At 41.0% G+C, this 23085-nt stretch overlaps 1 protein-coding gene across 4 annotated transcripts; it reads right to left on the reverse strand.

The window, feature by feature from the left end:
• Window positions 1–88: 88 nt before the first annotated feature.
• LOC124114292 (uncharacterized transporter slc-17.2-like) lies at window positions 89–21426 on the reverse strand. 4 transcript variants are annotated; one of them, XM_046474811.2, is made up of 11 exons: window positions 21361–21426; window positions 19816–19946; window positions 16194–16489; window positions 15554–15787; window positions 14823–14910; window positions 13585–13680; window positions 13272–13405; window positions 11160–11303; window positions 7358–7490; window positions 2726–2970; window positions 89–460 (listed from the first exon to the last, which is right to left on the reverse strand). In XM_046474811.2, the coding sequence occupies exons 2-11, from the start codon at window positions 19853–19855 to the stop codon at window positions 287–289; spliced, it is 1584 nt and encodes a 527-aa protein (XP_046330767.2). In that variant the 5' UTR covers window positions 19856–19946; window positions 21361–21426; the 3' UTR covers window positions 89–286. The 4 variants fall into 4 exon arrangements, with proteins under 4 accessions (XP_046330767.2, XP_046330766.2, XP_048238471.1 ...); XM_046474810.2 differs by having other exon boundaries at window positions 21107–21420; XM_048382514.1 differs by lacking the exon at window positions 21361–21426 and adding an exon at window positions 16891–17685 and having other exon boundaries at window positions 16317–16489.
• Window positions 21427–23085: the final 1659 nt, after the last annotated feature.

Raw genomic sequence — 23085 nt, forward strand, 5'->3', positions numbered from 1 at the left:
ACCCTTTTATGATGTGGCAGTTCATGTACGCATCATCATTGTGGCCATGGGCCCGTGATAAAAAAGATAACACAATGATACTCTAACATAAAAGTATGTGACATGGTGTATTTTTGGCCGGACACTTTAAACACGGAAAACGTGGTCTCCAAACAACAACAAGATCATACACGGTTTTATCAGACACATATCCTCTCAGCATTCAAATATTCCTTGTGATATACTGTCATATGTCATATATTTGGCGTAATATAACTTCAAATATACATATGTATTTTGTCCAGGGTTATAATTTATCTTCAGTGCGATCTTCGGTAAGACTGTCCACTGTGGTTGTATCGTCAACAGGAGGTAGAGCCCAGGGTTGTGGGGTGGTCGTAGAAAACAGGAAGACAATGGTTGACATGAGCAGCAAAGCCGCTGCTACGTAGAACGCAGACTGCCACTCACTCTGAGAACCCTGGGGAAACATGGGGAAATAACGACATTTTGTCTTAGGAAACATGTTCTAGCAATTTGCCATGTATGTTATAAAATGAACGACCACAGTTCTATGTTTTATCATAGGAGACGCGTTCTATCAAGTTGTCATGTGTGTTCTGGCATGCACGACCAATGTTCTATGTTTTATCATTGGAAACGCGTTGATCAACTTGTCATGCGTGGGATTTAATGCATGACCAAAGATGTATGTTTCACCATAGGAACCGTGTTCTATCCACTTATACTGTATGTTCTTAAATGCACGACCAAGGTTCTATGTTTTATCAAAACATAGGAAACACTTTCTATCAACTTGTCATGTGTGTTATTAACTGCTCGACCAAAGTTCTATGTTTTATCATAGGTAACGCGTTCTATCAACGTGTCATAACTGTTATTAAATGCACGCCTCAGGTTCTATGTTTTATCATAGGAAGCGCGTTCTATCAACTTTTCATTTGTGTTATTAAATGCATGGCCAAATTAACATGTTTTGTCATAGCATAGGAAAGGCGTTCTATGAACTTGTCGTGTATGTTCTTAAAAGCACGACCAAGGTTCTATGTTTTATAACACCCAAGAATCACAAGTATCAGAGAATTAGCCAAACTGAAATTGAAACAAATGAATTTATTTAGTATCATGGTTGTCAAATTATTGTCACGTTGAAAATTGATACAACGGTAAAATGAAATCTGTATAGTGACAATGCAACACACCGTCCTCCTTGGAGACCCCTACCAAAATTATACATCTCCTCTTCATAATCAAAGATTATATTTACATACAGTGAATGTAAATGTGCTGAAATAAGTTTGATTTTGACTCAATCATGCACAAAATAAAATGCTGTCTCGATACAGAAACACATTCACAGAGACAGCGAAAGTATATATAAGGACAAGTTGCCTTTTCTTGGTTTGGCCTAAGGTTGAAGTTTTACGTATTTTGTTAAATACATAATTATATGTACATGTACACTACACTTCTCTCTTAACTTTGTACTTCGTCTTCCTCGTATCGATCATTTCTATTGCCAATAACGGTCGCTGATACTGTAATCAAAATATTAAATGTGTAATAAAATATGAGCTCTCTCCAATATCACTTGGTTTTATGGGAAGTGCAGGATCAGGGTATGTTATACTTTTAGACATGGGTGGGTCATGCATGCATCATGCATTGATCATTCATGTTTCAGCAGCATACAACCAACAGAAGCAGTCCACATTCGCCGCCACAAGCCATCAATCAACAGAGATCAAGGCTATTTCATCCCATCCGCCAACTATGAACCCATCAAGCAATAATCACCTATCCTGTTTAATTGGCTTCATGTCCCATTGGCTTCCACTTATGTATTCTCTGTCCATCGTGTTGTGACAGTATCCCTTTGATGTCAACCCCCACCTATGTTATCCCACTCATGTATGCAATTGTTGTTACTGTTAATCCTCAACCTACTATATATATTCTGTACTATGTCCCTAAATCAGTCATGCTTGACAACGGTATAAGGCAGCTATACCGAAAGTATTATAGAAGTTGTTATCCATAAAATTGTGTCTACCTTACACATGAACCGTCTGTTCCCAGAGATCAGAAAACGTTTAAGGCCCAATATTTTATTTGTTGGTTGGTAAACGCCGCACTCAGAAATATTCCAGCTTTATGACGGCGGTCTGTGCATAATGGAGTCTGGACCAGACAAATCAGTGATTAACATCATAAGCATCGATTCACACAATTACGATACGATGACATGCATCAGCCAAGTCAGAGATCCTGACCACCCGATCCCGTTCTCTTACGACAAGCATAGTCGCCTTTTACAGCAAGCATGGGTTGCTGAAGACGTATTCAACACAGGATCTTCACGGGCCCAATAACATAAGTTGACACGAACAAAAGGTCCAGAAGCTCCAGTCGTCCCTTTAATGCAATGCTAATCATACTTTTGTTTGTTTGTTTGTTTGTTGTTTAACGCTCCACTCAGCAATATTCCAGCCATGACGGCGGTCTGTAAAATAATCGAGTCTGGACCAGACAATCCAGTGATTGGCATCATGAGCATCGATCCACGCAATTGAGATCGATGACATGCATCAACCAAGTCAGCGTTCCTGACCACCCTATCCCGTTAGTCGCCTCTTACGACAAGCATAGTCGCCTTTTACGGCAAGCATGGGTTGCTGAAGACCCATTCTACACCGGATCTTCACGGGTCACTAATCATACTTACTGTGGGCGTGAGTCGTGACACTACATAGGGCGCCACTATCCCTGATATACTTGCAATGGTGTTGGACACGGCGAAGAGAGTAGCAGAATGGACACGGGCGATTTCTAGAAACGTTGCATTAAACCCTCCAGTCAAGGCAAGTCCATTTAATGCCCCTGCTAAACACAGCAAGACTACTGCAGGTATTTGACTTCTACTGTCCAGCTGTGCCAGGATGATCATCAAGATGGCATGCAATCCGCACCCTACAGACACACAAATAAACTGTTGGTGACATCATGACATATTTGCGTATTTGTGTGTGACTTGTATATCATCATAATATTTGCAACAGTAGGCACAATCAATCTAAATTTATTGTTTTATGTACAGTTTACTCTTATTAATCGTTAAATGATCTTTGTAGGGAGAGGTGTTTAAATAGGTTGAACCTGTTCCACCAATCCCATTCCTTTTTCCTGGAAATAAATATTGTTTAAATCATAAATAAACTGAAGTTGTAAAGTGTTGATGACATCTGCAAAAGTGTGTGATCCGTGATGTCGAGTAATGGGTTTGTTACCCATATAATTGTGTTTCAGCTTTATGTGAAGACAAAGTATGTGGAAGGTTTGTCATCTTTTATCACTTTTGATGACACTAAAAGCATATATTACACAGAAGCTTGAACAAACTTGTGGTAACCAATTTCAGAAGAGATCAAGCACTTAAAAAGAGAATAAACACAGCTGTAGTATAATATGTGTACGTTTGTCCTTCATTACAGAATGACATTCTTCATAAACGAAAAGTATTTTTAGAAAATACTCTTGTGCACAATATCACAAACATGTGTGCATTTCATTGTGTAACTTATTTTTTTTGTACACCCCCTCTGATTGAAACAACTGGTTTGACGGCCGCATCACCGCGGTAGCTAATATTCATAGAATAGTACTTTTTTCATTGCCGGTAGGCATAGTTAAATAATTATATCAATATTCAAATAATGTGTGACAATATATTTCCTGCAGAAAACACGATAGAAATCTTTAAAGACAATTTAACAATTTAAATTAACATTTAACATTTACATTTGCAACCTGACGCTGCGCGTTCGGTTCAAAATTCAATTTAGCGCGGTTAAATGTACAAGTAACCTAACTCTGCAATGAAAATACAGTATAATTGTTTATCTCCTGAATGATTAATAATTTAACTACAAATTGAATATCTGTCATGGTCCTGATAAAGTGATTTTCATTACATGCTTGTCTATCAACAAATATTTCATAATAACGATAAAGGCTGACAAGTTTTATGTTAATATATATTTGACAATATAAACGTATTTTATGCTGTATTTTGTCTCTGTTAGCACATGATTAGTGGTTTAAATTATACGATCTTTCACCACAAATGGCAATGAGGTAACTATGGTTAGCTGTTAACTCGTCTTCTGTAAGATGAACAAGAAGAGGCTGGGAATTCATAAGACAGCACATATTTTCCAGATGTTTGATACCTGTTTTGCAATTGTAGTTGGCATCACACATGAAAATATTCGAAAATGTTTTACACAAACATGACGCCTGATGGGTTTATTCCCAAAGGAACCTTGCATGTTATATGCGATTTGTAATGAGAATACAAACCAGTCTTGTGTTATTGTAATTGCGGTGTTTTCGTGTAAATCTCAGCACAAACAAAAGCAACTCTAATAGTTTATCTCAAACTTATTGGGCATTGTCTGCTTTATAATCACTCTGGGTGGCCATGTAATAAACATAAATCCCCTGGCAACAATTATTTATTTCTAACATTTTCTGGGTAATTTTAGTGTATTACTTCAATAATTGGAATTCGATTACACTATCCAAATTTACACATTCGCTGACGACGGACTGCTATCAGTGGTAAAACACAGAGATATCTCTCAAATCTGTAAAACAATTCAAGTCAGCCGTGGATGGAGCAGATCAATGAGGCACACAAAGAGGATTCGCCTTCTCAGCTAAACAAATTGTAGGAGTTCCGTTCAAGCAAAGACGTTAAGGTCCCCCGAATAAAGGCTAATGAATCAACTTCGAAAACAATGTCGACTTTCTGGGTATGACACTAGGCATTGTGTATCAAGTCAACACGAAAGGGTAGCTCTCCTTCTGTGGGCGATGTGCTAATCAGAAAGGTTCTGCCTACCTTCCTTCAGATATTTTTCAGGACAGATGGATTGAAGCCATGGCTTCAGCATAAAACATGTTACTGACGGATGCCGTCGACTTCAACAATTACCTTATTGTTGTCACCTCGGTCAACGATGACGACAGAATCCCTGTGCACCTGAATCACTATGGCATTGCCGGACCCAGAATAAACAACAAATGAGATGGCTTCCAGAACCACCCAAAAGGGACACTGCCTTATCCCCTTCCCCACATCTTCAGACTCACTATATTGGTTCGGCCCCAAGACGTATACAGGGGGCATGGGTGGCCCAGTCGTCTAAGGCGCCGTCATTCGCTGTGCAGATTTGCGTCCCTTGGGCACGCCATAAATCTATGATTGCGGGTTCGAATCCCGGTTCGCCCCTATTATGTTTCTAGGTTTGTCAGCACCATACCCGTGCTCGTGGGTTTTACCGAAGTGGTAAACGTCTGAGACTTGCGTCACGTGGGGCTTTCCTCCCACATTAAGCTGACACGCCGTGATATAACTGGAATAATGTTAACAGCGGCGTTAAAACCCAACTCACTCACTCACCCAAGAAGTACACAACTGCAGACTAGGAACCGATTGTGTCTGCTAAAGGAGCAGTGAAAAACAATCTCCTAGCTACATGGATGTAGTTGCACGTCTCATACACCTTAGATACACTGACATACTCCATCACGTATTCCATTACGATCTAAGAACGAGTTTTATGTCTTTAGTGTCAGGTATGGACCATCGTGTCTAGTAATATTCTTGTCACTTCCTTTGTAGAGGTTTTGGGACACAGTCACATTTACCCATTATTCAAGGTAACAGGTAAAATGCAGGGATTAGCTGTGCACTGGGTCGATGGTTTAGCCTACAGACGTTTCGGCATATGTAACTTTGGGACGACACCTCCAGGTCAGTTAATCAATCTCTTATCCGAACGGCCCTAATTGTCACCTTAAAGGGCAAGTTCACACGGAAATGAACCAATTTTTCTTGTACTTTTTCCACATTAAAAGTGTTAACATAGAAGTGTCATAGACAAAAATATAAAAACATCAAATTTAATTAACATATTTTTTGCATTTAAACGATTTATATTTTTCACATTTACCAAGTGTTCTATTTTCATAACAAAAACACCATGGCTTATGCCCCTTGCAATATGACGTCATTGGTGCCAATTGATAAACATTATGACGTCATCATGCTTTGTTAGAGCCGCTTCACGTGGTGTAGGTACAGTTTTGTGATTCTAGCGTCTCAGATGCCAGCCAGAATTGTGTTATGCTGAGTCACCACTGCGCCGGAGTGTGTCGTAGACCATGTTGTTTTACCGCAAACTGGTCCTTGATATCTTTTGCGTTGAGAATAGACAGGGACCCAGTTGAGTTGGCACCAATTACGTCATAATCTAAGGGGGATAACTCAGGCCTATTTCGCTCGTAAAACGAAGGCTTCATAACGGCATATCATTTTCACACTATTGTGAGCTTCCTACTTTCACTGTGAAAAAAATGAGTGTATATTTTCAAACACAGATACTAACTAATTCTAAAATTGCGTTTTGTTTAGAAAAAGAAAGAAAGTGATTTTTGCGTGTACACTTCCCCTTTAAATCATTGTCGACCCTTTCCCCGTGTACCAAGCATTCGTATTGTCAATCCCTCTTGTTATCTTATGTTTGTTAGTGTCATATGCTTACATCACGATACCTGAAAGCTGTAGCTCACTTGATGTAACGACTGGAAGAAGCTATAGTCCTGGGTTGGCCTTAAGAATGCTAACGGAATGGCCTAATGCACCATGTTACAAGTGCCGTGAGTTTTTCGGTGCAGAATCGGTCACCGAGGACTCTTTCCTGTCGTGTCATGCGGGTTGGATGATTATCACATGTGACTTAAATGTGAGACATCGTACACGGAGGGCGAAGATCATTGGTCTACAGTCATATGTGTGTCACCAACTATATACGCCTCCAATAAAGTTAAAAATATATACACAAACATACAATGATATATAAACATTTAAGTTACTAGGGGAAGTGATTTGAGCCCGGGGAGTCATGTGGGCTTACGAGAGTGGAGTGGTCTGAACCTAGGGGCAAGTGATCTGAGTCGAGGTTTAAGATCCTCCAGAGTGATCTCAGCCTAGGCTCAAGTCACTCTTGAGTGAGTAGCGCCGGAGTTTGAGTTGGGCCTTCTACGTCCGCCGTCTTTTTGCACAACGTAAAATCAACATTTTTCTCGAACAATATTTCTATGTATATGCTTTAGCATTTTAGCTGGTCTGCATCCATTCCAATGTCAATGGGATTCCACAGTTAAACGAACGTATTAGTACATAGCACCAGCCCACAAATGATTTCTATATATGTTCATTATGCATGTTTGTGTCCAACTATATTGAAACAGTAACAGTACCTACATCTAAAATCTAAACATCAGTTAGTACCTAGAGTGTTCATAAGCTTCCTTGCGTTGTCGCGAGACAGAAAGTGCTTCCGAATAACTGCATCAGTCAGCCAGCCAGCCAGGAACATCGACAGACCAGTGCAGATGTACGGCAGCATGACAAGCAAACCATTCTGTCGGTGAAGCAACACAATACATGAGCATCCTAGAAACTGTTAACAAGTAAATCGCCATAACACTCAAATGGAGAAGTATTGTTGATCGTCAACATGTGGAACAATTTGCGCTGGTGTTCCTCTTTTGACGTTTTTATCGTAAGTTTCCAGAGGAAAGGTATTAGGTTTTTATAAAAGGCGCCATTTGATTTACAGGAACAAAAGGGACCATGTGATCAAAATAATTGTCCAATGGAACTAATGAAGCACCATCAGAGCTACAAATATTATACACAGAGAACATTCAGGGTTCATATTGGGAAGCACTGTGACAAATAGTATTTCCCTGAATGGACAATATAATAATCAAAATGTGTTAGACCAGTGAATCATGCTTTACTGTCGTTGATTGTTAGCGGGAACGTTTGCGTGTTTGTTCACAGATATTGATTACAATTTTCAAAATTATGATTTTTTTTTAAAGCAATACACTGTGTTGTTTCTCTCTGGAGATGACCCATCACATATCGAACTTTATGTTCTGACCCTGTCGCGCATTACCGTTTAACAGAACGAAGTTGTCAAATATAAAATATCTTAAATCTAACAATCGGAAGAAGGATGCATGGCAATATTTATAGAATTAAACTATATGATACACAGTGAGTGAGTTAGTCAATATTTAACTTCACATCAGCAATATTTCAGCCATATTGTGACGAGAACATTAATAATACTTAAATGTAGACGAATAAAAACCTGTCATCGACGGACAGTGTACTAACTAGGCTATCGCAGTTTAAAGCTAAAACTGGTTGAGAACAATTAAAAGAATAACCTATGATTTAACAATACATTATGAAAGACGGGCAAAAGATCGCCAGCAACCAAAGTCTGGCCACCATACTAGGGACCGTGGGGACTAACGATACTTCTGCTAACTGCAGCAGGATTTACACCACCGGTTCAGCTGCTGGCGATTGTAGTCAATTTTAGCCCTCAATTAAAATTCACAAATAGACTACGATTAAAAATTACGGTAGGAATAACAAACTGTGAATGACTTAGTCTTATGAAACCCTCTCAGGGGGGGGACAATGATTTTACGCTACTTCATCCCCCTTCGAGGACACAGCCACAAACAATCTCGGTTAATAATTATACACTACCATTTCGTAAAAAAATAACTACGTACATCAAAATTGGTCAATAATTCTATTTCTTTTTAAAAAATCTATGATTAAATGAGAACTTAGATTAAAATTATCCTTCATGGATGACTCTTTGAAATATTGATCCCTTGTAATGGGAAAATCAATACAGTCAAGCAGTACGTGCTTGACTGTGATTCTCTCATCACAAGGGAAACAAAACGGAGGACCCTCACCTTTTAATACATATTCATGTGTATATCTTGAATGGCCAATACGACATCGTCGTAAAATGATCTCTTTAAATCTAGACTGACAACCCAAGGAGGCGTAGCCGATAGTTGGCTTAATTTGATGTAATTTATTGATACCTACTTGGGTGTCACACTTCTTTTGCATAAGATCTCGGATGTAACATCTAGTCAAAGGTTTATAATCACTGTATGGAATTGGAAATGGTGTCCCAGATTTGTTGAGCCAGTGTGTTGCCTTTTATGCCCACATGACTGGGCAACCAACACAATACGATGTCGCATTGGTCGGTTGAAAGATCATAATAAAGTTCTAAAATATTTGGATGTTTAGAAGAGACATTTGTCAGTGCCTGAAGACAAGATATAGAATCAGAAAAGATGATAAATTGTTGCAATCTGTCTTTGAATGGACCAAGGCTGTAAGGATAGCCCCAGCAGTGAAAATAGAGCTATTGTTTGATATTCTAGGTAATAAATGTTTCGTTCCAACGACAGTGGCACATGCTACTTTGCCACTGTCCTTGGATCCATCAGTAAATATTGAACGGCGTGTGTCATATTTATTTCTTAATTGTACATATTCCTGTTGATAGATTAGTTGATTGGTGTCAAATATAATAAATATGGTGAGGCAAACGTCAACTTCTGGCCTCACCAGCTGCCAGGGAGGAGCAGACAAGAGCCGATATGGAGAGATAATATCTAGATCTAGATTAGCAGCAATAATATGTGATTTGATCCGAATTCCAAGTGGTAGGATTTGGAGGAAGACAGATAGAATGAATTGACTTTGATACAACAAAAGGAATGATTTCGAGTGTCTCTCCATTTGTAGATTCAACAGCTATAAACCTTTTCCAAGTTTCTTGTTGCTTTGAAACTGAAACATGATCATGAAATGAAAGATGATCTGCCTCTAAACGACTTTTTTTGTCATTTCTGACGGACCCAGAATTGGTAAGGGACAAATTGTCGGTAGTAAGATTCGGCACCCCCGCTCCCCACCCACTACGGGGTGTCAACAAGGAAAGTGTTTCACAGCAGCGGATCTTCAGCATGAAAACAGAGGGATACAGGGGTGATATACTCCATTAAATACGGCATGAATAGCTCTATTTGTCTACCAAATAAAACGCTAGGCTTGCTCGGCTCAAAACCAGAAATTGAAGACATTTAGAACTCGGAGGTCGACATTACCAGATTGGCCCCATCTTCCCGAGGCAAGAGAGTTAACTGACTATAAAAGTCCAGTTTCCACCCTTGCCGAACTAGGCTGGTATTATGGAGTTACATTTTGGCTGGACTAACGAGTCTATGCATAATCCAATCAAAATCGCGCACCGAAATCGAAATCCGGTTCGTAAACTGTCGTGTAGATTTCGGTCGATTGCAGAATTTGCAAAACATGTGCACCGCCAGCTCGTTGTCAGCAGAAATTTTCCCATTCTTTTCATGTTTTTAATCAAGGTGCTCACGTGATTTGATGCATTTCGAGATGTAAGACCCGTTTTATCACAATATAGATCTTGATTATCGATCAGATCGTCCTGACTTGGCGCCACCATTTTGTGTGAAGCAAACGCAAGTGATACGAGAGGTGGAATCTGATTGGTCCATTGGAGAGGTTTATAAGGGACATAACTGGTAATAGCCACTTGTGGCGCTACGATCAAGCCCAGTAATTCAAGCCTAGTTCGGCAAGGGTGGAAACTGGACTTTTAAGGTCAGTTAACTCACTTGCCTCGGGAAGATGGATTGGCCCATGAGCCACCGCCTTCTGGCATAGGACTCAAGGCAAAAGTGTTCATACAAAGTTTAACATTCTAAGCCCAAATACAAAATCATGTAGAAAATTAAACAAGGAGGTTTCTAACACTGGCTTGACATGCCAAGCTGATTGATAGAACCGGGCCAGTTCTACCACCCGTCAAGGTGAAGTCAGGGTCAAAGTGGTTTGTTGGGCAAGAGAACACTGTTCCTGGCTCCAGTGCCCTCAACCACCAGAATCCCTTCCTCCACCGACACAGCAACCCACGGCAAACGGGTTGCCCAATTCGGTCGCCAATCACGACCAGCAATTGGGTGCTGGGGACACATTCTTATCTACCCCGGGACCCCATGGGGGTTATGATACACAGATCTGATGATACTGAAATGTGTTAAAACTTCGTTTTCCCAAACACTACTTCATCTCTTTTACTTACAGTTTTATGATATTCGTAAGTCATTTTATGGTTGCCAGTCATCATCTTTGTAAGGTCGTGTATAATATTTCCACCTACCGATTGTATGTCAAAATGCATGACTTCATTGAAGTAACTTGGAAGCTGAAGCTGTAGCATGTAGTAGGCGTAGGCGTACAATGTGTGGGTGCAGATTAACGTCCACGCCGCCCACGACCTCAACATATCACTCCATGGCATCTTCTGCACAGACAGACATAGAACAAGGTACTAATACATCAGAAAACACGTGAATGACGTACATTATGAAATGAAGGTTGAAGTTTATTACATAGCATTGATGTATCTGAACCCATGAAGATCCGTATCAGATTAGGTCTTCACCAAACCATGCTTGTCGTAAGAGGCGACTAACGGGATCGGGTGATCAGGCTCGCTGACTTGGCTGATGCATATCATCGTATCCAAAGTGCGTAGATCAATGCTCATGATATCAATCACTGTATTGTCTGGCCATGTCTCGATTACATTGTATTTACAGACCGTTATATAGCTGGATTATTGCGGCGTTAAACAACAAACAAACAAACAAAGATGTACCTGAACTAGACATAAAAGACCGCCTCATCTGTTTCAAATTTAGATCTATGCGTAAAGAGTGTGACAAAACACTCTCCACTGTATGACAAGAGGGATTACTTCAACTTTCCCTTATGTCGAGCATTATTCCTGCAGTTCCAGCCCTTGGTTCCAAGATTTTACAACGTTTGAGGTACGATGGAGCCTGTTCTTTCTACTAAGATTAAAAGAGCCGTACGACACTTGCTCAGAAGTTATTTAATCAAGGTGACAACGTTGAAGGCCTCAGTAAAGATTTCAAAAATGTAATGGTGGACATTTCCAAATTTGAAGCATGAGTGACACAAATTATGTGAGATATAATTATTTATGTTGACGTGTACCTTTTGTTAATTTAACTTGCCTTAGCGTGTGTTTGTGACGGGTGTCACCGGAGGGGTAGGATACGTTCACCTTAGTAATTCATAAACACATGCTCATGCTTTTGGCAGAGATTTCTGATGAATATGGAAAGGGTCTTGTCGCTATAATTTTCATGTCCGATTTAGTATATGGTTAAAATGAAATTATCGTCAGTATATCATGGGTCTGTATACACCATGTTTCCCAATTCCTATTTCAAAACACGTCCGTAATACCTTAAAGTAGTCGTTACATTTAAATACCATTACAACGAGCACGCTTATTTTTTTAGTCCCGGCCATTTGTTGCCTATATGCTGTATTTATGCTTATAACGAACTACGGTTATTACGAACTAAACTCAGTGGTCCCTTTGAGTTCGTTATAACCGTAGTTTACTGTATTTGTAACGAACGAATAAAGCTGGTCACAGCGATAGGGACACAAGCAGGCCCTCAGACCAATCAGCGCTCAGAGTACATCGGTAGTATGTCTCGTGCAACATGAGCCATGACCTTGCGACCTCTATTCTACGCACTGCTTCAATACCGGGTGAGGTTCGCTCAAAGCTCATCAACGGAGTAAGGCTCATTTGACTTCCATGAATTTATTTTTCTGATCATGAAAAGACTTGTGTCGCTTTTATTATAATTATACATGGTCTCATTTCATTACCTGACTTCGAATCGACACGCGCCACTACTGCTGGTCACTAATCCATGAGGACTAATGTGGTGTTTGATAAAAGAACTAGTGTTTCTATGGCGGGGCGGGATCCAGGTTGAACATGCAGGTAGTTCGACCAAGTCTCCTTGATGCGTCAAAATTATTGGGGTATGTGAAGCGTGTGCCTGGTGCTAGGAACAGCAACACGTTCAATGTGTCCACAATGAAAAAGGTGACCCTTTTTGGAAAACCTAAATCTTAAGGGAAAGTTTTCTCTTGTTCCTGGTATATATGTGAGTACAATTCGCTTACTTTGTTGCGTGAAATGTCGGCTAGGGTCCTTCTGTTATAAAACAACCAAAAGGATCATCGTGCGATGTGCGTGCATCAATATTGACATTATCACAATAAATAAGGTTTGTGATATTAATGCACATAACGGTGATGGAGATTAAGACGGTGATTGAGATGGAGATGGAGATGGAGATGGAGATGGAGATGGTGATAATAAAGAGGAGCAATTGCGTTCGATGAATTGGTTTCGTTTGTTTTCAATTTGGCATACCTTCTTCGCATGGAGCCGTGATTTGGTAGTCTGTTCTATGAACGTTTTTTCAGCCTTTGAAATCCATGGATGGTCACGTGGTTTATCACGCGAAAGAAACATCCATGATAAAGACCATGCTACCCCGAGGCCCCCTGGAAAGTAGAAAATTTAAAATGTTGCACTGAACTATTGTATCCGTGATATTCCTTGAACAATCTTCGACATACATACAGTAACCTGAAGCGTAGTGTTTATCTTCAGTTTTACGTATGTTATAATTTTACTGAAATACACAATGAAAGATTATCTTCTATGCGTTACCAATACGCACCTGTTACATAAAACACTGAAGGCCATCCGCCGTCAATACCAGATCTGCACAGGATTCCAGACAGCGGGAAGACCAAAGCAATTCCAACTTCACCACCTAGCACGCATTGCATCAATGTACAAAAATAAACCAAAATTCAACAACACATGAAACATATTTAAATATGATTTACTTATAAAACCGGGCGGTCGGGTAGCCTAGAGGTTAAAGCGTTCGCTCGTCACGTCGACGACCCGGGTTCGATTCTCGACGTGGGTACAATGTGTGTAGCCCATTTCTGGCGTCCCCCGCCGTGATATTGCCGGAATATTGCTAAAAGCGGCGTAAAATATAAAACTCACTACTTATAAAACCGAATGCCTTTATATGCAGTAGATCCTCACACAAACATTAGAGAATAACTCAGTTTGAATAGTCAGTTTGCGACATAACATTATAAATGGTATAAAATCAGTTTTTCTTGTTTGTGTTATTTGGGGAATGAATATTGGTACATTCAGTTAATGATGGAAATGTGCTTTAAGTCGGGGTAGTTGTGTCAGAGGTTGTAGTCACTATAGCAGTATTAGTTACAAGAACAGTAGTGTTTGTGTTAACACACTGGACGCGAATGACGTTCATGAGCAGCAGTGTGTTTCATTGTTGCTTAACCCGCACTCAGAAATATTCCAGCTATATAACGGTTATCAGTGATCGAGTCTGGACCAGACAAACCAGAAACTGACATCATGAGCATCGGTCTAGGAAATTGGAATACGATGCCATACATTAGCCAAGCCAATGAGCCTGACCACCCGATCCCCTTATTCGCCTCTTACGGCAAGCATGGATTGCTGAAGACAAATCCGACCTGTATCTTCTCGAATGTGAATAGTAACACATGCATTGTTCTAGTGGGAAATGACACATTATTATCAGCAGGAGCAGCAATGGTAATGGTGCTTCAAAGTTAGCTAGCACCTTGAGTACCTTTCTGATACCAACGTATTAGGAACAATAGATTCTTCAAGCAAACTGATGTCGTCGTTATGGAATTGAAAAACATTCCCATGTGGTCATCGTCAAATGCGATACCTTGAATCATTGTCATTTCTTACTTGGGTGCCAAAACGAATCCAGAAAGCATGTAGCAATGTGTACTATACTGACTTCAAACAGGTGCACATGGGTTGATTGAAATCACTACTGACCACGCGACCGCTTAATAGTTATGTACATGGTTTTGTCACTTTGCTTACCTGCAAATGCTATACCTTGTAACGTTGAGATTTCTGATTTGGGTGCCCAGTGTATCCAGAATGCAGGAAGCGATGTGAACAATACAGACTTAAAAACAGATGAACATGGATGTTTGAAATCACTGCTAATATAACCCAAGCCCGGGCCAGGATTACCAGAGGTTGATAGCATGAACAGCAGTATGCGCCCCGTGTAGAGTGACGCACAATCCGCCGTCATACAATGCAACCATTCGAGTGTTATTAATTAGTCAATTCTCATCACATTTCAAGCTTGGTATAGCTTATCGAGCCCATACATTTAATCAACTCTTTGCATTTTTTAATTTTTGTATAATAATGAATTGTGAAGAATATTTCTATATTTCGAATCACCAAACCAAGTTGCCAGTGTACATGTGTAACTTTTCGTTTCCTTGACTATCATAATTATAAAGTCGAGTGTTTTACGTTGCATCTATGTTTTAAAAAACCAAAAAACCAGAACCAATCTTATGATTTTTAACCACAACTGCTCCAGTTAGGAACTTATAGCAATCAGGATGTAGAACCAAGAACCGGTTTACTTGCCTTGTTTGTTTTTGAATAATTGTATCCTGTATATAGACTTACTTTAAATCAAAATATAAAACTTTTTTTCAAGTTATGCTGCCAAATATGATCACAACTAATTCCTATAAAGTTGCAGCTCTATCTAAAATATATATCAAACAAATCAGGACGGCTCTCACCACAAATGCGCCAGTTAGAATCCTTATAACAACCAGGATGTAGACGTTGTTTCGGGCAGCAACGGGTGAAAACAATGTTGATGCAGAACACAGAATAAATCCTATGCCCATGACTTTTCTGGGACCAAATCGTTCGGCAAGCAGCCCACAGGGAATCTGGAGGCACAGGTATCCCCAGAACATTGCACCGAGAATGATACCTTGCATGTCTTTGCTCCAATCAAACTCCCCAATCTATAAATACAAACGAGACATCACTGTATGCTTAAAAGGGCGTAAAGATGCTTACATGTCATATTTGGAATGCCCTGGAGCTTTGTTAGAAACCTGACTGACACGTGTACATGTCTGCTAGACCCTTTGCCGCAGGTTTCATTTAAGTGGTTATTTTGCCGGTGCAACCAAGACAATGACATCGACATCTTGTGCCAGACAACAAACACCTGTGCTGATCTGCTATGTCAGATTAACTATAATATTAATATTGAATAATCAGGGTTTTTTTTACTTTTTAGTATACACAGGTCATATGTATGTTTAATGTTGATGGTATCTAGACTAAATTGACTGTGTCTGAACATAAGAAGGTAAGTGTTAAACGTTTACAGCTTGTACATAACTTATTGGAGAACATTCTTACCTCAGCACCATCATTGGTAATCCAACTGCCAATCTGACTAGAATTGCCAGATTCGTAGCTGTAGTTTGAGTGATCATCGCGTAGGTGTATATTGTTTGAATGACGTGTGATCAAGTTAGATACCGTTCTGTTTGTTGGCCTTGCTCCTAGATCTTGAGAGTAGCTAAAGTTGCTGTGGGGATGGCGAACCATACACACAATAGTTAAGCCGAGATTCGCTCGCAGACAACTCCCTAAAACCATTCCAACCGACAGAAGTACGGCAAAATAGTAGCGACACTTTCCCCGTGGACATTCTGAAACAATGAATTATAATAGAACAATATATATTTCGAGAATGTGCTTTGACCATTAAATATGATACTTGAAAGTGACAAACGTTGAGGTAATAATACAACGAAACAAGGCACATGTGTGTGTTAGCGTACATGTGTATGTCTTACGTTTACCAGATACTACTGTAACACTCGTGGACCCTTACAGCAGCACAGCATGTACATAGAGGTTATCACGCGAGTGTGTTTGGGGATGGTAAATATCCTGCATTAGGAATAACCATTGTATTTAGCGAGCCTTGGCGAACTAAATACGTAGTGGTTATTCCTAATACAGGCGTTATCATGCTGAAACTCGTGGTTGCCCCGACGTGCCGAATGAGGTATGGCGTGTGGTCTCAAGACTTGATCAATATACTGACTTGCTGTGACACCATTGCCCCTCCCAGGACCGATGTTCCGGAAGACCACAGGACCGACCCTCTGTGCAAACCCAATTCCATCCCACACTATGATGCTCGGACCACCCCACGAGCCTCTCAACAACAAAAGCATCCGCATAACGTTCCCCACGGCGTCGCCAGACTCTCTCTCTCTCTATCTCTCTCTCCGCTGTTGAGATACAGTAACGGCTCTCGTCTGAGAAAGACTCTTTTCCACTGCTGTGTCACCAATGCTGGTGCTGTGTTATCAACTGAAGACGGTCCCGGCGATGACGTAGTGATAGAATGGGTCCTCGGTGTGGCCTGTGACAGTGGAGGTGTCTGCTCGTCAATCGTCGACGCACGGTGTCCGCACTAATGTGTCGATGTTGTGTCCCCATGGTCTGTCGAGCAGTTACCACAGCAGTAACAAGATGCTGTCGCGCAATCTAACGATCCTGACGTCGGGTGGTGACCCTTGGTCTCCGGTCATTTGTGTGTCGGTTGTCTGGTACCGTTGCTTGAGCCTGTATATGGTCCTTACGTAGACTTGAAATGCAATGGCTACTTGCCAGGCGGTTTGTCCAGCTAGCAATCGTCCAAGGGCTTGCTGTCGCTGATTTCTTTTCAATCTTGGCATGTGGTAGCAATTCAATAACGAACGAGAGACGGACTGTGTTTGATTATTCTGTGCATGCCTACATGTTTCCGTATTGTGAATGCAAGGTATGATGATGATCCGGGGATAGGCGAATATACTTGTCATCAAAGGTTGGGATCCAGTTGAGTTGGCTCCTGTTTATTAAAGCATGGATATTGTAATATACTGAACCGCAAAAGAAAAGTCACCATGGATAGATATATGAGAAACACTGTAAACATACTTTGAGACAGATTAAAAAGATGAAACTTGGCAAAACTGATCATCAAGGTTGAAATTAAAGTGTCAAAAGTTCTTAAAGTGAAACACAACACTAGTCAGTATCTCGTGTGTTTGCCATGTGCATTGATGACTGCCGTGCAACGTCGATACATGGAATGGATGAAGCGGTTGATGAAGGCCATAGGCACTTGAGCCCACACACTGAGGAAAGCCTGACGCAGTTGTTGCCCTTGGTAGGACGTCATGGTCTGTCGAGCAGTTTCCGCAGCAGTAACAAAGCGGTCTTGAACAATCTGACGATTCTGACGTCGGGTGGTGACCCTTGGCCTTCCACTACGTGGTCGTCATCTGTAGTGTTGGTGGTCTGGTACCGTTGCTAGAGCCTGTATATGGTCCTTAAGTGGACTTGAAATGCATCGTCTACTTGCAGGGCGGTTTGTCCAGCTTGCAATCGTCCATGGTCTTGGTGTCGCTAATTTCCTGTTAATCCTGGCATGCGGTAGCAATTCAATGACGAAGGAATGTTTTCCGATCTGGGTGGATTTTTATAAGACAAGAAATGGGGGAACGCATGTGCATTTAAATTTTGCACGGACCTCAAGTGTATCGGGTTACCATGGCCTTTACCGTGATGCATTTGGGCGATCGGTCATCTGCTTTGTGTTTGTATCATCAAATTTAATTTTTCCGGAAAAGGTAATGTTAAATTTTAGAAACTTTGACAGAAATTACCCAGATATTTAAATGACAACTTTTCATGCACAATGTTACTGGGGGTGACGTTTATTTTGCGGTTCAGTAATATGCCCTCTGCCTCATAGCATCCATTCACCTGATGAAGGAGTAAGCATATACATCGAAACGTTGTGTTCCTTATAACAAAGAAGTTGACATCCATATTTTCTTCCTTAAGCATGGGTTGTTGAAGGAAGACCTATTCTAACTCAGATCGCCACGGGTCCAGAGATTTATTACTGGTATGGTAATGGATCTGTCGCTTTTATTTATAGGCGCCATTGAGCGGTGATCCTCTCTCGCGACAACTGCTATCATACTGACACATGGGCACGCTCACACATTTTACTGGCATGGGGCTTGATATTGATGTTATACATCTTTTCTTATTAGCATGTGTATTGAGCTAAGGCGTTAGGAGACAGATTAAATATAAATATACACGTCTTTAAAATGGTTATGACGAAAACGCAATTCTTCTGGGCAAATGTGATACAAAGAGAGATAACTAAGTGAACCTCCAAATTATTCATGAATGTATCAGCTAGCTCGTGTCTTTCTCACGAGACGCAAATGATTCGCAATGAGTTTGATTTCCGGAAAGAAAGAACACTGATTAAGTGTTATTATATATGTCAGCTTTGTGCCTTAGACGTGTCAGCTTTGTGCCTTAGACGTGTCAGTTTTGTGCCTTAGGCGTGTCAGCTTTGTAGCTTAGACGTGTCAGTTTTGTGCCCTAGACGTGTGAGCTTTGTGCCCTAGACGTGTCAGTTTTGTGCCTTAGACGTGTCAGTTTTGTGCCTTAGACGTGTCAGCTTTTAGGCTTAGACATGTGAGCTTTGTGCCCTAGACGTGTCAGTTTTGTGCCTTAGACGTGTCAGCTTAGTGCCTTAGACGTGTCAGCTTTGTGCCTTAGACGTGTCAGCTTTGTGCCATAGGCGTGTCAGCTTTGTGCCTTAGACGTGTCAGTTTTGTGCCTTAGACGTGTCAGTTTTGTGCCTTAGGCGTGTCAGCTTTGTGGCTTAGACGTGTCAGTTTTGTGCCCTAGACGTGTCAGCTTTGTGCCCTAAACGTGTCAGCTTTGTGCTTTAGACGTGTCAGCTTTGTGCCCTAGACGTGTCAGTTTTGTGCCCTAGACGTGTCAGTTTTGTGCCCTAGAGGCGACAGCTTTGTGCCTTAGACGTGTCAGCTGGCATGTGTGTAACCCAACTCACTCACCCACAAACAACAATTGTTTGCGAAACGACCACTGACACTTCTGAAAGGTAATTCTGAAAGGTAATTCAGAAAGCGAACAGTGAACGTACCTTTGTTTGTGTTCAATCTTCGTTCCCCTTCCGTCGCCATTTCTTCATACACAGGTATTCAGGTTGTAAGAGCTCATCATTGTAATTCTATCAAAAGTGTTTCCCGTTGCCAGACATGAACCGAATTGTCCCTATGTAGAAAATCCCGCAGTAAGAGTCACGGCCACCCAACAAGCTTAAGTCTAGGTAACGTGAGTCGTATGGAAACAAAACTGTTGTGATCGTGTGGTCGGCATTGTAACATTATACTCAGAGGTAAAAGGTAGTGTCACGTAGACTTGTGTTTACTTTTTATAAGCATAATAGAAATGTTTTGCATTTGAACCAGCGAAAATGTTTCAAAGAAACAAGAATTGAGTGATATTCTGAAGACGTTGTATCAGATGTTCTTTTTAAAAAGTCATATATCCATTCCCTTATCTATGCCACTCTATGCAATCTTCGTTGATGAGTGCAGAGTTCAGAAAACACCACTTCTGATCGTTTTAAAAGTGAAAATGTAAGATGGTGAGCCATAGAAATGCTTGAATCGTGAACTTCGCAGCGACACGCCGATTTCAGCCAAGTAATGTTTTGATAACGGTCGTAATGTTTTTGTCAAAACTAATTTTCAAGAGCATACTTTCTATTGCCCGGCAGTTTAAGTGTAGTGAAACCGTGCGTACGCAATAAGAGAATACACGATCCATCGCGAGCGCTTTACAGCAAATAATTGTTGTTCATATATATAATAGACCGCCTACGTGGTCTAGTGGTGGAGCGTCCGCCCAGAGAGCGGAAAGTCCTGGGTTGGATCCCCGGCCGCGTCATACCAAAAGACGTTAAACGGTGGTACTTGTTGTTACCCTGTCTGGCACTCGGCATTCAGGGGCTAAAACAAGGACTGGTCGGCTCAGAGTCAGAATACTGTGTCTGAGTGGGGTATTCTTGTTAAACTGCGGCATGGTATCTCAGTGTGCTAGCACTATAAATCGGCATCAGTCCGGACTAGTACAAGCAGCCACACAAACACAAGCACAAACACAAACACACACACACACACACACACACACACGTCGCTATATAAGTGCAATGATCTTGGACGCGACGTTAAACCCCATTTCACCTCACCTATTCATCCATGTCTTATCATTAATGTTAATGAAGTACAGCATGTGTGCTGCTCACCTCCGGCCTGTATGGTATCTATTCTAAACCATAATATCTACGGAGTATGGTGAAAGTACAATTGTGAAGATCTTATTGACATTGGCGAGATACACGACGTTTAGGCTCCCCACGTTGTACTCACGTGCTCATGGGAATTGTGTCCACTGTTTAACTGATCCTTCAGTCGGATTGTGGCTTCGAGTTGAGTGTGAGAGACGTCCAGTCGCTCACGTTTCAGCTTCACGACGATTGTGTGAAGGAGTCACATAAGCTTGTGCTGACTATCAAGTGTGTCACTTAGGTGCCTGGTAATCTCAGCAGATTGCTTCTGAACTTTACGACGCTGGTGTGAAGGTCACCTATGCTGGTGTACACTCCATGGATGACTTAACTTACCTTGGAAACCGAGTGTTTGTGAGTGGGAGCAGGCACTACTAAGTCTTGTGACAGCCCAAAGACAAGCCGAAAGAGCGTATGGGGGTGATTACAATAATATCATATATATATTCACATCACATCCATCACCGGGGTGGGTGAGTACAAGACATGTACGTGAATGAGTTAAGGAATATGTATCTCATTTTCTTTCAAACAGGGATTTTTTTTTGCGACCGTTTTATTATTGCGTGTTTTGCGAACGAGACTCAATCGCAAAAATTAAAAACGCAAAAATAAATATACATACATACTTTATTCATTGCAACACGTCATCAAATGTTGAAATCATCAACCAGAACCACAAGTTACTCAATAAGTTAAAAACACAAATGAATGCAGAATGGTCACACATCACAGATGACAGTGTAAACAGACCAATTGGTGTCACTGTTACCTCACAGTAATCCTGCCTTCTTCCAACCTCGCTTGATTGCGTCAGTGTCCTTTGCAATTTTGTCCACAATTTTGTTTGCATTCAAACCCACAGTCATGACACTGAGTTGAGTCAATTATCGTATTTGATAATTGGTCGCAATCCCACCCGGTCAACTTTCCGGCCAACTCAGATTAACTAGCTTTGGAGAGAAGCTGTCTATTGTTTGGTAATCGAGAGGTCATCTCAACATGGCAACTCGCAAAAATATCTCGTCCCTGCATCTAAACCACTCCTCCCTACACCACACCCAAACACCATCCCACAAACAAACACCACACCCATAACCGACAGCTCTGTCTGGGCCCCCTACTGAGAAACCGCACCCACCTCACACACACAAGCAGCCACTCAACCAACCACAAACCCTCCCACATCTCACATAGCCAAAACATCAACCCCCGCATGCAAAACAAACCTCAAAATGACCACCACAACACGACCCTCATCCAAGCACCCTACAGCCCATATGGTAACAACACTCTCCCACAAGCAAGCACAACAACAAAACACAAACACTAAGAAATCATCAGCTACACCCATCCCACAAACACCTTCACAATCCTCCACATCACATGCCTCCCCCATGGAAACTCAATCAGCTAAACCTTATCTAACCGATGACGAAGATTTCTCCACTACTGAGGAAACAATAGACACTACTGCAACTAAAACAAACCAAACTCCCCAACCAGCCAACACCCAAAACCTAAATAACCTCACCTTACACCTAGCATACATGCATAGTCAAAACTCACCAAAAGCTAGCATGAAATCCTTCCACAAAGTAGCTTTCAATCTAAAATTAACCGATCTTCCCTGCTTCCTCTTTAACCTCCATCTAAAAGAACTCACCGAATAAAATAAAAACTAAAAACTAAATCACCAATCACCCGAACCCAATATTCGAAGGACTAAATATTTTTCAGTGGAACGACAACGGACTCACCTCCCACACTAAAAACTAAATTTAAACTAAATAAAGGCCCTCACATTGCTTGTATACAGGAAACCAAATTCTCAAAAAAATCCAAATTCACACTACCTAACTACAACTCAGTTAGAACTGACAGAGCTAAACCGAAAACAAGAAGAGCCGCAGGAGGACTAATCATATTTATCAGGGAAGATATAACTAACGAAGAAATAAAAATAGACACGCCAAACCTAGAAGCCAACGGCATTAAAATCACATTAAATAACCGAAACATAAACATCATAAATATTTACCACTGGGCGGAACAAAAAGT

The sequence above is a fragment of the Haliotis rufescens genome, unplaced genomic scaffold (genome assembly GCF_023055435.1).
Source record: "Haliotis rufescens isolate VD_foot unplaced genomic scaffold, xgHalRufe1.0.p SCAF_4, whole genome shotgun sequence".
Classification (NCBI taxonomy): Eukaryota; Metazoa; Mollusca; class Gastropoda; order Lepetellida; family Haliotidae; genus Haliotis; species Haliotis rufescens.